The sequence below is a fragment of the Lepidochelys olivacea genome (assembly GCF_965140295.1).
Source record: "Lepidochelys olivacea isolate rLepOli2 genome assembly, chromosome: 24".
NCBI classification, from domain to species: domain Eukaryota; kingdom Metazoa; phylum Chordata; order Testudines; family Cheloniidae; genus Lepidochelys; species Lepidochelys olivacea.
Window position 1 is genome coordinate 6,686,602 of NC_140434.1, and position 17,902 is coordinate 6,704,503.

The 17,902-nt window shown below is 40.4% G+C and overlaps 1 protein-coding gene across 1 annotated transcript; it reads right to left on the reverse strand.

Moving 5' to 3' along the window:
- Window positions 1-819: 819 nt before the first annotated feature.
- Window positions 820-17,215, reverse strand: LOC311512781 (uncharacterized protein; the record flags this gene model as incomplete). The annotated part of the gene is made up of 6 exons (XM_084614152.1): window positions 17,200-17,215; window positions 11,137-11,156; window positions 9,289-9,379; window positions 4,148-4,269; window positions 2,773-2,974; window positions 820-884 (listed from the first exon to the last, which is right to left on the reverse strand). Exons 3-6 carry the CDS (start codon window positions 9,338-9,340, stop codon window positions 820-822), a joined length of 441 nt encoding a protein of 146 aa, XP_084470278.1. The 5' UTR covers window positions 9,341-9,379; window positions 11,137-11,156; window positions 17,200-17,215.
- Between the last annotated feature and the right edge of the window lie 687 nt (window positions 17,216-17,902).

A 17,902-nucleotide genomic window follows, 5' to 3' on the forward strand; every position in this document is an offset into this window, starting at 1 on the left:
AGATTAAATTAATTCTAATTAGCTAACTATGAAAGCTCCAAGTCTGAAACTAGTCTAAGGTTAGTCACAATACATTTCTTGTTATATATGCTATGGTTTTATCCTCTAAAGCAGAATTTTTAAAAAGGAAGAAAAAAATGGGGGAAAACCCAAAGAAAGTCATTCCAGCACAGATCTTTACAACTCAGACTGGCCTGATAGGTTAGTGTTAAAAGGCTATATTACATTGGATAGTGTTTTCAACAAAGACCAGTAACTGCTCTGTGATATCAAGTTCTCAGCATGTTGGTAAGATGATTCATTAAAGTTGAATTCCATTCAACACTATCTTTGGAAGAAAATTTGAATGAATATTCAGTGTATGACCCATCATTTTTTAAAGTGGCCCATCCACTGAGGACTAATTGACCCTCTTGATTTCAAGAATTAACATTGTGCATGTGATTGTGTACTTTGACTTAATATAGTATTATTTCACTATGCTAATATTAAGAGTAATTATTTCATTTATTGCCCCTTGAAGTTTAGCATTAATGTAAAAGTGTATTCCAGCCAAAATCAACCCCAGACACAGTTCCTTCTGACAGTCTATTTCTAGACAAGATGGGAATAATTTGCAGAGGGGCTATGAGTGGAAGGCATGACCACATCAGTGAGAATATGTGGATAGACATCTCAATCATATCCCGTGACTATTAGATCACACCATATATAAAGCCCCTTCAGCAGCTCTAGTCATGGAAAGTCTGTGGGGAAACCACTTTCTGACTGTGACTGTAAGAGACCAGAATAAGTACAGCCAACTTTTGCCCTGTGCTCCTATTGCTGGCTGTGGGTTTTCTGGAGGCTGGCTATTTTGCAGTGCCAGAATTTGGCCCACTGACCTGTGTAGAAGTTACAAAGACAAAAAGAAAATCAAGCATATGCCAGTGAAAATATTGGAATAGAGACCAAAGGGCAATCAACCCTTTTAGAGTCTGCACTTATGCAATGTTATTTTAATGGACTTGCTTACTGTTTATCCAAAGTAACTTCAGCTACTGTATATGCTTGATATAACAAACTCATGTGAATGAACATAGAGAATCAATATATTTGAAAATGAATTTAAAAGTCTAGCTAAACAAAGCCATATTTCAATAAAGTACCACTAAATACTAACAAACTTCTAATATTTTATTTTGGTGGTAAAATACTTGAATTCACTTTGGCTGAATAACATTAGCTTGAAGAATTTTTATTAAACAAACTAATGATTTTTTCTAGGAAAAGAAAAAGTTCAAATCCACGTCTTTTTCAAAGTTTCTTTTCATTCTCTCCAAGAGTCTGAAACTGAGATGAAGATATTTTTATAAAGCTTAACTATGCTTTTTTCCTCCCAATTTGCAATATGAGAATTTCTTTCACCTCAACACTTTTAGATTTTAGTCAATGTTTCACAGGAATTTTTTTTTATTCCTGAATTTTTTAAATTGAGGCGTGTTAAGGAGTTTCTGAAGGGATTTTGGCAGAAGTTTTGGTCAAATGTTTAACATTTTCCTGTGCCTGCTTCAGCATCTGCTGTAGTAAAATCCTAATGAATATCTTTAAATATTCTCTTAGCAGTTCATGCATGTGGCCAAGTTGCATTTGTTTTGATCTGCTGTTAGGATTGTTTGGTATGTGTTTTACTGTTTCTGACAGCTTCAAATGAGTAACTAGGCTAGCAGTGTTTGTTTCTTTTCTCTGCCAATTACTTGTCTTCTGTCTCTTAAAATGAGTTGACATCATTATGGTACTTCCAAATTTGCTGTGAATTGTGGATTTTCTAGTAATCAATCCTACATTTACTATTTTGTGGTGAATTTTAGAAACTGATTTTTTTCATCTGTTTATCTTTTAAACCTTCGAATAAAAGCTATAATTTTGTGCCTCTAGGTCTTTCTGCCATTCCCTTTTCTATTTTCTTTATCTGCTTTACTGTTTCTTTATTCCCTTTGGTTTTTAAAACACTATTCTGTTCATTTGTTTTAAATGTCTTGAGTCTGAATTTATGCTCGGAATTATGCTTTATTTTTTTAAAAGAAACAGAATGAGGAGTTTTCCAAGAGTTCATGTGTGACATCTTTCTTTTCTTTTCAGCTCTTCCCATATGTTTTGGGAAGGACAGTATTCCTGGAGGCTGAGCAGTACTTTTTGATAATATTAGAATTTTCATGTTTGGTTTTTGTGTTCCTATGGGAACATGAGACTTATTTGGGGATTTTTTTATTTTAAGACTAATATCAATTCCTGTAACTTTTTCATTATCAACTGTTCTGTGTCTTGCAAAGTATTTAAGAAAATCACCAAATTTCTGCAAGAAATTATTCAAAGATGTTTCTCTTGTATTTCTTCTAAAACCAATTAGGTTTCTCCTTAGTCTTTTTGATAATTTACTCTGAACAGTAACTGGTGTAACAAAAACTGACAAATAATTGGATGAGTTATCGTGAACTACTGGATTTTTAAAATCCTTTACTCTTTTTTGTATGTGTATTTCTCTTTTTCTTCTTTCCTTCAGTACTAACGTTTGCTCCTTCTTGGCATTACTTATTGAGTTCTTTTTTCTCCAGTTAGCTTTTCTGTTCTTAATATTTTTAGTATATTTTAATGTTTTTTGGTTTTTGGCTTTTCCAGCACCGGAATATAATCTTCTGACACATTTATGAGTTTGTTTCTGATTTCTAAACTTTATATTCCTAACTTGTTCCTGCATTTTGCCTTTACTGGTCTGTTTGTTTTTTATCATACATATTTGTGTTTTATTGTATTTTCTGGAAATCCAGCTGTCATTTCTTGTGGCCCTTAGTATTGATTTTGTGAAAATAAATCTTTTTCTCCTTTTTTCCAAAAGTATTCTTCTCCTTTTTTCAGAAGCCCACCTAATCTTCTGTGAAACATCAGCGTCTACATAAATATTTCGCTTTTTCTGAGCAATGATCTCCTGAAGATTCTAAAAAAGAAAAAATATATAATAAATTTTAGTATGCTCCATAGTGCACATGTGTGTGTAATTTAGATAGCGGATCTATCTATTTATCTGCTGCAAGTCATAGACTACCTACTTACATTTGTAAGGCACCTAGGAATTGTCATACTGGACTGTTCCATCTAGTCCAGTATCCTGTCTTTGACAGTGGTTGTTACCAGATGCTTCAGAGAAATGAACAAGAAATCCCACAATGAACAGTTTGGAATAACTGGAAGGTTAGGAATAACAGGAGAGGCAGCTTCCTGACATCCATAAATTAGTGGTCAGTTTATAATCTGAAGCATGAAGGTTTATAATCAAACCAAAAAAATCTTAACTTATGTAACTGTAGATGTTCTCATTATTCATGTAAATGTCCCTATTCCTTTTTTGAATCCTGCTATACTCTTAGCCACAATGATAGCTTGTGGTAATGAGTACCACAGCTTAATTATGCTTTTTTGTTTTGTTTTTGTTAAGGTAAATTCCAAAAAATGTTTTGTTAAGGTAAACATACGATTGCCTCGTTTCTGAAGTGTTTTGGGGTATTTTTTGTTCAAATGCTTTAAGAAAACACATAATGTTGATTTAAAAATGCAAGGGGAGGCCTATCTTAATCAAATAAGCAGTCTGCAAGCTACAGACCAAATTTAATATATACATACTGATTCTTCACATTGATGGTTGTGTAGTCATTTATACATAGAATCATAGAATATCGGGGTTGGAAGGGACCCCTGAAGGTCATCTAGTCCTGCAGCCCTGCCCCATCCGCATGAGACCCCGCTCTCTGCGGCAAGAGCCTTGAGCCCTCTGGCCCTCCCCTCTCCCCTTGCGGCCAGAGAAGCCCTGGGCCAGCTGGAACCCCAAGCCACCCTTCCCCACCCCCACCACCAGAGGATCCCCAGGCCGGCCTGAGCAGCTACAGCCCTGGACTGGGCCGAGGAGCCCCACTCCAGTGTCCTGCGGCAGTGGCTTCCTGGCCTGTTATACCCACCGCCCATGGCCTATACCTCCCTACTCACACACCCTTAACCCTCATCTGCACAAAATGGGGGAAATCAGCCACAATGTGTCCTCTATGCTTGGTCCAAGTAATGGAATGATCAGTCTTTACATTGTATTCGGTAATTGTATCTAACTTTCCATTCTTACCTTCAAAGGTAACTGTTTCCTAGGTATTACTTCCGTTGGTTCCAAATCTCCCAGAATCTTTGACATCATTTCATTAACTTCTTCATTGCTCTGGTGCATATGTGATGTCAATAATTCCCCCTCTATTGAAATAAGTTATCATAAAAAAAAAAACCTGTCATAGGGATGACCTAAACATATCAAACAAACAATAGCTTGAGTATACATTCATTTTTGGAAATTATTTGATAAAGTATATTTGTTTAGAATACTTCTGAACATTTCATATGTTTTAAAATGGAGGACTCTGCCTGGACATTACAAAGGGGTTCAGAATCATGCAGAGTCAATTAGGTACCTTAACCTCATTTTATATATATTATGGAGTTGCTAGTCGTGACTCCATAGTAAAAGAAGTCTTGAAAAATATAGTTAAAATGTGAATTTATTTAATCAGTTCTGTAGGAAAAAATATATTAGTTCCCAAACTCACAGTGCTTTTTAAAGGGATCAAATATTTAACTTTTTGTGAAAGCTTTAAGTGGTTCCATTGAATAGGTTTAATAAAATTAGAAGCATTTAAAAATATATTTTTTTTAGTGTATACTGATTTTATAACATTTCTTTGTGCCCCTCTGGTTTAATATTGCTAGAAATTAGAAACATAAAACTAATTATTATAGGATATGTGTTTAATTTAACATTTACACAATAAAGTACAGCTTATTCCATAACTACTTCCATTTATGCCACGGTATTGACAACAAACACATTTGATGATGAATGCATTTTATGATAATGTAAAGAAGGCATTTTGTTTACTACAGATAGCAAAGGCATTTTACTGCAATGAAGCCAACTTAGACTGTATTAGATAAAAGCTGCATTCTGGATTTACAGACTAAGGATAAGAAGTCACAGCAGGGCCTCCAGAACTCCAGCCTTCATACCCCCTGGTTGTCCTTGGCATCTTCCCTAGCTGTTCCATCTCCTCCTGTCAGAAGGCTTACCTCACTCTTATTTTTGCACTTCCCCTCCATTAGTATTTGTAATGCCCCAATCACACAGACAGGCAACCAAAATCAATTCAATTAATTTTATTTCAATTCAGTAATACTTTATTGGCCTGATGAGTTATACAAGTATTGCCACAGTGTAAGAGAGACAGAACTACTAAGAAAAGGAGTACTTGTGGCACCTTAGAGACTCACCAATTTATTTGAGCATGAGCTTTCGTGAGCTTCAGCTCACTTCATCGGATGCATACCGTGGAAACTGCAGCAGACTTTATATATACACAGAGAATATGAAACAATACCTCCTCCCACCCCACTGTCCTGCTGGTAATAGCTTATCTAAAGTGATCATCAGGTGGGCCATTTCCAGCACAAATCCAGGTTTTCTCACCCTCCACCCACCCCAACAAATTCACTCTCCTGCTGGTGATAGCCCATCCAAAGTGACAACTCTTTACACAATGTGCATGATAATCAAGTCGGGCTATTTCCTGCACAAATCCAGGTTTTCTCACATCCTCCCCCACCCCCATACACACACAAACTCACTCTCCTGCTGGTAATAGCTCATCCAAACTGACCACTCTCCAAGTTTAAATCCAAGTTAAACCAGAACATCGGGGGGGGGGGGGTAGGAAAAAACAAGAGGAAACAGGCTACCTTGCATAATGACTTAGCCACTCCCAGTCTCTATTTAAGCCTAAATTAATAGTATCCAATTTGCAAATGAATTCCAATTCAGCAGTTTCTCGCTGGAGTCTGGATTTGAAGTTTTTTTGTTTTAAGATAGCGACCTTCATGTCTGTGATTGCGTGACCAGAGAGATTGAAGTGTTCTCTGACTGGTTTATGAATGTTATAATTCTTGACATCTGATTTGTGTCCATTTATTCTTTTACGTAGAGACTGTCCAGTTTGACCAATGTACATGGCAGAGGGGCATTGCTGGCACATGATGGCATATATCACATTGGTGGATGTGCAGGTGAACGAGCCTCTGATAGTGTGGCTGATGTTATTAGGCCCTGTGATGGTGTCCCCTGAATAGATATGTGGGCACAATTGGCAACGGGCTTTGTTGCAAGGATAAGTTCCTGGGTTAGTGGTTCTGTTGTGTGGTATGTGGTTGTTGGTGAGTATTTGCTTCAGGTTGCGGGGCTGTCTGTAGGCAAGGACTGGCCTGTCTCCCAAGATTTGTGAGAGTGTTGGGTCATCCTTTAGGATAGGTTGTAGATCCTTAATAATGCGTTGGAGGGGTTTTAGTTGGGGGCTGAAGGTGACGGCTAGTGGCGTTCTGTTATTTTCTTTGTTAGGCCTGTCCTGTAGTAGGTAACTTCTGGGAACTCTTCTGGCTCTATCAATCTGTTTCTTTACTTCTGCAGGTGGGTATTGTAGTTGTAAGAAAGCTTGACAGAGATCTTGTAGGTGTTTGTCTCTGTCTGAGGGGTTGCAGCAAATGCGGTTGTATCGCAGAGCTTGGCTGTAGAGAATGGATCGTGTGGTGTGGTCAGGGTGAAAGCTGGAGGCATGCAGGTAGGAATAGCGGTCAGTAGGTTTCCGGTATAGGGTGGTGTTTATGTGACCATTGTTTATTAGCACTGTAGTGTCCAGGAAGTGGATCTCTTGTGTGGACTGGACCAGGCTGAGGTTGGTGGTGGGATGGAAATTGTTGAAATCATGGTGGAATTCCTCAAGGGCTTCTTTTCCATGGGTCCAGATTATGAAGGTGTCATCAATATAGCGCAAGTAGAGTAGGGGCTTTAGGGGACGAGAGCTGAGGAAGCGTTGTTCTAAATCAGCCATAAAAATGTTGGCATACTGTGGGGCCATGCGGGTACCCATAGCAGTGCCGCTGATCTGAAGGTATACATTGTCCCCAAATGTGAAATAGTTATGGGTAAGGACAAAGTCACAAAGTTCAGCCACCAGGTTAGCCGTGACATTATCGGGGATAGTGTTCTTGACGGCTTGTAGTCCATCTTTGTGTGGAATGTTGGTGTAGAGGGCTTCTACATCCATAGTAGCCAGGATGGTGTTATCAGGAAGATCACCGATGGATTGAAGTTTCCTCAGGAAGTCAGTGGTGTCTCGAAGGTAGCTGGGAGTGCTGGTAGCGTAGGGCCTGAGGAGGGAGTCTACATAGCCAGACAATCCTGCTGTCAGGGTGCCAATGCCTGAGATGATGGGGCGCCCAGGATTTCCAGGTTTATGGATCTTGGGTAGTAGATAGAATATCCCAGGTCGGGGTTCCAGGGGTGTGTCTGTGCGGATTTGATCTTGTGCTTTTTCAGGAAGTTTCTTGAGCAAATGCTGTAGTTGCTTTTGGTAACTCTCAGTGGGATCATAGGGTAATGGCTTGTAGAAACTCGTGTTGGAGAGCTGCCGAGCAGCCTCTTGTTCATATTCCGACCTATTCATGATGACAACAGCACCTCCTTTGTCAGCCTTTTTGATTATGATGTCAGAGTTGTTTCTGAGGCTGTGGATGGCATTGCGTTCCGCATGGCTGAGGTTATGGGGCAAGTGATGCTGCTTTTCCACAATTTCAGCCCGTGCACGTCGGCGGAAGCACTCTATGTAGAAGTCCAGTCTGCTGTTTCGACCTTCAGGAGGAGTCCATCTAGAATCCCTCTTTCTGTAGTGTTGGTAGGGAGACCTCTGTGGATTAGTATGCTGTTCAGAGGTATTTTGGAAATATTCCTTGAGTCGGAGACGTCGAAAATAGGATTCTAGGTCACCCCAGAACTGTATCATGTTCGTGGGGGTGGAGGGGCAGAAGGAGAGGCCCCGAGATAGAACAGCTGCTTCTGCTGGGCTGAGAGTATAGTTGGATAGGTTAACAATATTGCTGGGTGGGTTGAGGGAACCATTGCTGTGGCCCCTTGTAGCATGTAGTTTAACTTGGATTTAAACTTGGAGAGTGGTCAGTTTGGATGAGCTATTACCAGCAGGAGAGTGAGTTTGTGTGTGTATGGGGGTGGGGGGGATGTGAGAGAACCTGGATTTGTGCAGGAAATAGCCTGACTTGATTATCATGTACATTGTGTAAAGAGTTGTCACTTTGGATGGGCTATCACCAGCAGGAGAGTGAATTTGTGTGGGGGGGTGGAGGGTGAGAAAACCTGGATTTGTGCTGGAAATGGCCCACCTGATGATCACTTTAGATAAGCTATTACCAGCAGGACAGTGGGGTGGGAGGAGGTATTGTTTCATATTCTCTGTGTATATATAAAGTCTGCTGCAGTTTCCACGGTATGCATCCGATGAAGTGAGCTGTAGCTCACGAAAGCTCATGCTCAAATAAATTGGTTAGTCTCTAAGGTGCCACAAGTACTCCTTTTCTTTTTGCGAATACAGACTAACACGGCTGTTACTCTGAGAACTACTAAGAGCTCTATCATAAGTAGGTACAGTTTGCTCAGAATGAGGCAGTATCTGCAGGGGACAATTTGTCTTTGCAACCTTTCACTTCTTAAGTAACAGTGCTTATATTCACACTGAGATTACTCTATTAACAAGTGTATGTAATAATGTTTCTAAACTAGAGTTCTATTTCTGAACAGTACTGCCCTCTTTATTTACAGTGGAGCTGCTCTGTGCCAGGCTAGATCTCTAGCATAAATGAGACTGCTCTAATTTGTGCTGGGCTCCCACAAAGCCCAGAATATCTCAAGACATCAAGAAGGTTGTAAGGCTAATATTCAAAGAATTTTAACTTCATAACTATGGTGCCAAACAGTATCTAGGTTTCAGGAGTCCTGAATCAATTCACCAAAACACAGTTTTGTAATTTAATATAATTAAGAAGCCTAAACTGATCCTTAGCCACATCTCAGAATCACCACAGAACAAACAGTCGCTACTCAGAACAAGAGAAGCCCCAAACTTGAATAGCACTATGTTTGGAGCTAGTCTGTGCTATTTAATTAATTAATCCCTTTAATTAAGAAGCATCAAAGTTCCAAGCAATCATTAATAGAATAAACAAAACAAAAAAGCTAACACAATACAGCATTATCCTTAATAAGAGTGCTTATACAGATAAAACACATAAAAAGAGATTTAGACATTCCTATCAATTTTAGTCTTCAGTGCGTTAAATATTCAAATAATAGTCTCAGACAAAAACAATATGATCTACTTTTACCTGATTCCTTTGGCATTATGATAATATCAGGTTTAGATCTTCTTGACTTCATTGAATCAGTTTTAAAGCTGTCAATCTGTGTTAATCTGACCTTTAAAAAACATAAGTGATTCAGGAAATACTGTGTTTACACTTCTAAAGGCAGTAGTGAATGTGTTTGTTTCACTCAAAGAAAATGTAAATACAACTATCAAACTGGGGTGCTGGAACAATTTTTATAGTGAGGGTGCTGAGAGCCATTGAACCAAACTGTAAACCCTACATATAATGGAAACCGCTTCAAGCCAGGGGATGCTGTAGCACCCACAACACCCCTAGTTCCAGCACCTACGCTATCAAAAGTCTAAATTCAATAGTCATTGTGAGATCTGACAGAATCATAGTAAAAGCCAGGATGAACTGAGCCAGAATTTGGATGTGAGAATCCTAAGGAACCTTCTGGAAGTAATATTAGTCTTTAAATATCTGGTATTCTTTCTTTAGAGTAAGTGCTTAATCAAATGCTCTGTTGTAGAGCACTGTACTGCAAAATATGCAGAAGGTGTAAAATAAGTTCTTAGCAATTTACTGTTGTTAAAGATCCCATGATTATTCTGCTAAATCATGTTAACCCTGATGTCCTGAATAAATTCTAATACAGATGCTCCCATTCTGCCTACCTAAACTCTCCTTTCCAGTTTCATTTTTAGAAGACATTTTCCACTTCCTTTACTAAGTTTAAGTATTATTGTTGCATGCTGCTCAACACTGGCTGAATTTCAACAGTCGATGAAGTAATCCCTGAATACAATTTGTATGCCAGTCTCCATTTTTAAAGTATCTTGGGTTCTTTCTGATGAAAGAAGTTGTCACTGACTTACTTGTGATAGTGTGAATTTTATAAGTATTTTAAATTCAAAATACATAAGAGTTATAATATAAACCTAAGGTCATTATTATAAAATGTGAGTGAATCTATCAATTAACTTAAATGAAGTGCTATAATAAAAGTGTAAAGTGCTTCAGAATACTATCTAGATGCTAGGTTAAATTCATCCATCATGAAACCCCATCAGTTTCAGTGGAGTCTGAAAAATGGGGAAAGCTTTCCATCATTCTTGCTCACAAAGTGCATCACAGAACTCAGTCTACACACAAGCTTGCCTAAACCTTTGAGTTTCTTTCCAAAAGACTAGACAACTCAGCTGTGCTATCAAGTACTTATATATAGCAGGGCTTATAGTTGTTTAAAGGTTTACAACAGCTGAAAACACTGGGTCTCTATTCAGGAACAAACTTTTGTTTTTAAACTTTTTAAAATTTAAGATAATAAAAAAGACACTTTCAGCAAAACAAAGTTCATCTGAAGCATGGCATTTGGTTAAGGATTTGCTTAATCACTTTCTTTACATAGGGAAAATAAACCTTAAAAATGCTGTTATAATAAAAAAATTGACTCTAAAAATCACATTGTGGTGTCCCATATGTAACTCTCCCTCAAGCATGACCAGATCCAGTATGGTCAGTACATATATCAAAATGATTTTTCTATAACCAGCACTGTGACCTGAAAATCCAATTGCATTATTACTGCCTCCTTACATCATCACTAACTAGTACAAAAGATCCTAAACTCAGAATTTAACTGACGATTCTGTCGACAATGCACACAGCTCTTTCAAATAAAACTGTATTGGTTCTGCAGTGCTAACAGTATTTAAAATTTGTTTGTGTCCATTAAGTAAACAGATAGAAATTGAAGGTACACAAGAAGCCGAAATTTAGAGTACGAAGGTGCCGGTTTTTAATAGTCACTTCTCTGATTACAACCACGTTTTAATATATTCTTCCTAATAATAAAGATTTTACCTGGTATGCAATCTTGCGACCTGAGAGAGAAGGGAAAGTTGCATAGTTTAGAAGGCTATTCGTAAGAAATCTTACTTGATACTCTTTCCAAATACTTTCTTTTGATGCTTAAACATTTTCCATCCTTTGTTAATTAGAACATACAATCTCTCAGCAGTTGTAGATTTTGAATCCAGTCTCCATTTTATTATATATTAAATTGTATAATCAATGTCATAAAATTAATTTTCAGAAACATGGAATCTTCCCTTTAATTTTACAATTTTCCAATTGTGTAATTTACTGTCATTTAGGTGGCCTTAAATACTTTCATGTGTCTTTGATGTTTTAATCCTAGGGTTGCCAGGCATCCAGTTTTCAACCGGAGTGCCTGGTTGAAAAGGGATTCTGGAAGCTCCGGTCAGCACCACTGAATGAGCCGTTAAAAGTCCGGTAGGCAGTGCAGCAGGACTAAGGCAGGCTCCCTGCCTACCCTGGCTCCATGTGGCTCCCGGAAGCGGCCAGCATTTCCCTCCATCTCCTAGGCAGAGGTGCGGCCACGGGAGCTCCGTGTGCTGTCCCTGCCCCAAGTGCCGTCCCCACAGCTCCCATTGGCCCGAAATCACAGCCAATGACAGCTGTGGGGGCAGTGTCTGCAGATGGGGCCAGCACGCAGAGCCCCCTGGCTGCGCCTCTGCCTAGGAGGCAGAGGAGAATGCCGGCCACTTCTGGGAGCTGCCTGAGGTAAGCGCCGCCCGGAGCCCGTACCCCAAATCCCCTCCTGCACCACAACACCCTGCCCCAGCCCTGAGTCCCCTCCGACACTCAAACTCTCTCCCAGAGCCTGCACCCTGCACCCCCTCCCGAACCCCTACCTCTTGCCCTAGCCCTGAGCCCCCTTCCACACTCTGAACCCCTTGGCCCCAGCTCGGAGCCCCCTCCTGCACCCAAACTCCCTCCCACAATCTGAATCCCTCAGCCCGAGCCCCATACCCACACAAGAGATCACACCCCCAGCCCAGAGCCCGTACACCCTCCTACACCCTATCCCCCTGCCCCAGTCTGGAGCCCCTCTCACACTCCAAACCCCTCATTTCTACCCCACCCTGGAGTCCTCACCCCCTCCCGCACCCTAACCCTCTGCCCAGCCCAGTGAAAATGAGCGAGGATGGAGGAGAGCGAGCGAGGGAGGGCAGGGAGATTGAGTGAGCGGGGGTGGGGCCTTGGAGAAGAGGTGGAGTAGGGGGTGGGGCAGGGGTGTTCGGTTTTCTGCAATTGGAAAGTTGGCAACCCTACTTAATCCTATCCTTTTAGCAGAAAATTTTCAAAATTTATTTTGTTCCTCTTTTATCCAAAAGAAAACACCATTTTCCAAAGGTGGATATCTCCTACTTGTTTATTTAGTTAGTGTTTCTTTGCAAAGCAGAAGTCTTTCCTGCTTGCAAGACTGGAGCAGACACACTGGGAGGATGGAGGAGAATGCATGTAATGGGAGATGCACTTGGGTAACTGAGGACAGAACTGTGCCTAAGTATTCACAACAGTTACTCTAAATTCAAACAAATTATTCTTGAGTGCTCAGTACAGTTTTATTTTTTCCTTCCCTCTCTCTGTTGAATTAACTCTCCCCTCTGATCTGCCCCAATTTTGTGTTACCCTTCTCTATTTCTTTCTTTCCATCCAGTCTGTATTGTCACTTTCTCATGCCTTCTTTTTGGTTACTCTATGCATTGACATTGTCTACCGATCTCCTGACCTTCTTATTTGTTTCCTTCTTTCCCTACTCAGCTCTTGTTTCCATGTTAAATTCTCACCCCTCACTCAGGTTGTCTCCCCCTTATCCACTAGATCTGTTCCATTTCTACCACTCTCTTGATTTTGCTTCCAATCTGGTTCCTTTTTTATTATTGTGTTCAAATGCACTACCATACCATTCTTTTCCCTTCCCAATCCTTTTCTAAACACTTTTATTCCCATCTCATTCAAAATATTCTCTGCCTCCTATCTTTCCCGCCCACATTCCACTCTCATATGATCTGTGTACTGCAGAAAAATTAGATTCCTAATCTCTAAATGGCAGGAGACAGGCCCTCTCCCACTTACCCTTCTATTCTACATGTGAGCTGTCAGACAGTGTTTCACAGAGTGGGATTCAAGTAACTTTCATTTTGCTACCCACATGTCAGCAATGCATAAATGCACATTTTTAATCTGAATTTATCTTTACTGTTGAAAGAACTAGTAAATACTAGAACACATCACGTATATTGTTTTAAAGCACCACATAAAACTGGCAAAAGTAACTCTTCTCTCCAACACAAAAATAAATATGTAATCGGAATCCATTTCATTTTCTGGGATAGGCTCCCTTGCCCCAATGCCAGAAGTTGACAGCTTTTATGTAATATGTGGTTTTCTTTTGATTTGTCCTGGTGTCCATTAAGTTTATTTTTGGATCTTCCCTCATTTTTGGCAGGCGAGTTAAGAGGCATGAGGATAGGGTTTCCTCATCTCAGTTATTTTTTAAAAAGGGATATGGTCAAGGTGGAAAGTCCAAAACTGAAGCTTAACATATGCTATGGTTTAAATATTTCTTTGTCCAGGCAAAATCATCAGCCCTAGAAAGTTAAGGCTACAACACAATAAAATCCCAGTTTTTTAGGGGATGGGCCACTGAGCAACAAATGCAGATCATGAACCTATGCATACAACATGGTGTCATCTCTCTCTACTGTGCCAGATTGCTCCATTCTTGTGGTTAAGTAGGGTATTGGATCCATGTGAACTGCAGCACTCTCACAACTCCCTCCCCAGCCACTTTAGTCTAACCTACTAGCGAACTGGAGCCATTCCCATTCTTATGAATTTACGTACCTTTTTGTGTATTTTAATATAAATGGAACATTGAATTGTATTAGCCATATGACAAATTGCAATCATAGGATACATGTAATTTGATAGATGTTTTGCTCTTGACGCAGGAACTTAATTCCAAGCAATTGCTAGGAGCCCTGCCAGGATTTCTAACTTACAGACTTGCCCAATCTCTTCTTTCAGCAGCAGAACTCACTTATTCCCCACCTCCCCTGTTGGCAGCAGGCCTGGACCAGACAGCAACCATCTATCCTGAGACCAGCACAAGAGGCAAGTCCTCATTCAATTCCCCCATCCCTCACGTTCCGCTGAAGGATCAGGGTAGCAACACTAACCACCTCAAACAGCAGGACCAAATGGAAGGCAATTCTTTGCTGAGCTACCCTATCTCCAAGGGCCCAATTAAACTCTCATTTAAATCAATGAGAGTCTATCATTAAAGGAAGTCAGATTAGGCTCCATAAACAGAATGAGCCTGCCCTCTGCTTTTCCAGCCACTTATGACCCTGCTTTTGCCCAGGGTCCTCCTTTCATAATATTTTTTTTAAAGCCCCATTTCTTGGAGGCATTTGATTAGTGAAGAACCTCAACCTTCATTTAAAGTTTCTAGCCCTTATTGCTAGAGAAAAAATTGAAAATGTGATCCGAGTACATCCCAAATGCACGGAAACCAGCAGGCAAATAAAAGGAACCAACATTGTTTTATTTGTAAACTATTTTAAAACCAATTTCATTATTATTTTGTGGCCTGACTCATGACTCGCGTTTAGCAACACCAGGTATATATATCCCATTTTCTTTTAACCACCTCTCCTCCAAACTGGTTGCTGACAAGCTCAAAACGTGCTACCCATCTTACTTGTAAGGAAATGGGGGCTTTTAGGGTTGCCAGTTCTCACAACTTTATCACAAATCTCACAATAATTGCCGCTTTTCTTAAAGCCCCAGCTCCTGAATTAATGTGATTACATGAGAATCTCAGCTTCTGTCTTTAAAAGAGTATGTTTTTAGCTCTCACAGTTGCAGAGAAAAGATTGAAAACATTACCAATAAAGTCTACAGCACCAGAAAACAAAAAAACAAACAAACAGAATTCTTATTTTCTTTTTTAAAACCATGATTTTCAAGACAATCTCATAATTTTTGTGGGTGTGAGATTGGCAGCAGTGATGGTTCAGCAGTTATTTGTATCAGAATTTAAAATATACCCCATGAGTGAAATATTACCTGGGGTAAGATTAAAACAGCTAGCAAGTAAGAGAAACCAGAATAGGGTTCCTGTCCCATGGAGGATAAAAGCCATAGTGCCCAATTGTGCCTCTGAGGGAGTTATGACATCTTGCCAGTATTTATTGAGAGGAAAGGTGGAGCAATGGCCTAATTGGCCTCAGAATCTCCCAGCAGACCAGCAACAAAATCAATCCTAGAGAGAGGATCTGGGGTGGTGAGGATATTTTGTAAATTGTGTACTTGATGGAATTTGCCTTATTTTGATGTTTATTTGGGCAGCAACTGACAAATTAAACAACTTTTAAAACTATGAGGGAAATGATTATTTAAAACAATCCTTGAGCTCTCTCGCCCACTACAAAAATCACATTTTCAGTCAAGATTTGAGGAGAAAGTTCAGGATTTGTGGGTGGGTGTTTCTTTTCGCGGGGGGGAGGGGTTGGGTTGAAAAATATTAACCAGCTGACAGGAATTAATTTATTTTTCAGACATTATGTAGCAAATGGTGGTTCAAAGGTGGAATATGTGGCACTGGGCGGGAGTTTCACCCCTCCTCCCTCTTCCCCCTACAAAAATAAATCATTGAGCCACAGTGGGGCAAAAGGGCGAGACGCGAAGCAGAGGGGCTGGGGAGCGACCGTTGGAGCCGAGGGGGAAGAGCTCGCGCGCCACTTCAAAGCTTAATCCCCGCGCGCCGGCTGCGCACAAGGCTGAAGGGGAGAGAGGGGGGAAGGAGGGGGGCAACTGCGGCAAATTTCAGCCAGTCAGCGGCGGGTGGCTGCCTAGCCCCTGCAGCTCCATTGGGGAAAACCCGTGGATAACGGCTTTCCCGCGCTCAGGGGCCAATCAGCTCTTGCCTCAGGCAGCCTGCGCTTGGCTGGGTGAATGGGAAGTGACAAGGCGCCCCCATTTTAGTTACCACAGGCTTCTCAGAAAAAGGCTGCTGTGTCCCCCTTGTTAGTGTGCACTGACCCGGTGGGGAACAGAGACACAATGAGATGCAGGACAACACTGAAACAGAAGCATAGCGGCGGGGGGGGGGGGGGGCGGGAGAACAGATACCATAGGAGAGCAAAATATGGGGCATAAAGCGAGTCACACAAGAGCGGGGAGGGAATAGGACTAAAGAGGAAGGGGCAGGAAGTATGGGAAGAGGTAAATAGAGAAAGTATGAGGAAAAAATATGCATGGGACTCCTGTGGAGGTTGTGACAAAATGGATGACATAAGCAACAGTACAAACCTTACCACTGGTAATCAACTGCTCTTTAAGAGAAAGCACCATTCTTTGCACCCTTGATACTGACATAACTGCCCTACTACCCCACTTTCCACAAATGCGTTCAGGCAGCAGCTATCACATAAACAGGGCAGACAAAAGCTGTTTTATTTATTTTTAAGGTTTATTAGACACTGCAAAGAGAAAGGCACGTTAGTACCGGTCAGGACAACATACTAGCCTTGGCACTCATTTTCGGAACACCTATCCCCAGGAATGCCTCAAATCTTCACATTTATTTTTGTATTTAAAAGGAAAGTACTGTGCCCTACAGTTAAGTTTTCCCCTCTGTATACTGGCATACCACAATGTAATGTTTTTACCTTTTTGCAGACTTACAAGGCTATAAAACTACTAATTCACACCCAAGATATACTCACCTACCCCTTCGCCATTATGAAAGGCAAATATTTTACTCAGTCCCAACCCTCCATCCCCTCTCCCACAAAAAATCCACCGGAGAAACAGGCACATAGGATTTTGTGAAGCTAATTTAATGCCTTTCATTCTGAAGCAGCGAAAGTGCTTCAGAAATATATCAGTGGAGTAAGCAGTCATCTAGGACAGAAAGGAGGGAGGTAACTAACTTTCACAAGTGCATCCATGGGATTTTTGTCAAGGATATTGGACCAATCTCAAAATAAAAGCAACAGGATCTCTAGCCCCTTGAAAAGTAGAGGGAGTAGCTTTCTAAAGTCCTACCTGAAGGAGACCTCAATGTTTCTACATCAGAAGAGTAAGAGACTGAGCTAGAAGTTTAGTTCCAAGAGATGTCTAGCTAACCACTTTTAAAAAGCAAAGTCCAAGCTCTCGCCTGTCATCCCACTATATCAATTTTACTTCACAAGATTGAACCAGATTTGTCTATTTACGGTAGTTGAATTGCATCCAGTTTACAGAGAAGGCAGGCAGCGCTAGCACTTGCATACTCATTTCTGCATTGAGGTTATGCAGAAAAGCATTTCAATTCTCTTGACATCATTTTAGGTTTATATATAGGTGTCAAAAATAGCTCAGGGCAGAGAACTCACAGCAACAAAATTCAAGAACTAAATTTTTTGGTAAAATTAGAGGGCTAAGCTTAGGAAAATACAATTCTACAGAAAGTTGATTAGAAGTTTCTTTCAGGAAGCCAATATGAATCTGGGTTAGGGTAACCAGACAGCAAGTGTGAAAAATCAGGACAGTGAGTGGGTGGGGTAATAGGAGCCTATATAATAAGAAAAAGACCCAAAAATCAGGACATTTGGTCACCCTAATCTGGGTGGTCAGTTACTTAGAGTGTAAGGTCTTTGGGACAGCCACAGTATGGTGTGTAGCAAATAGGAGCTACTGCAATGCAAATAAATATCAAAACCTGTTAAGTTCACTTTTTTAAAAAACAACACATCAGTCTATCATCTTC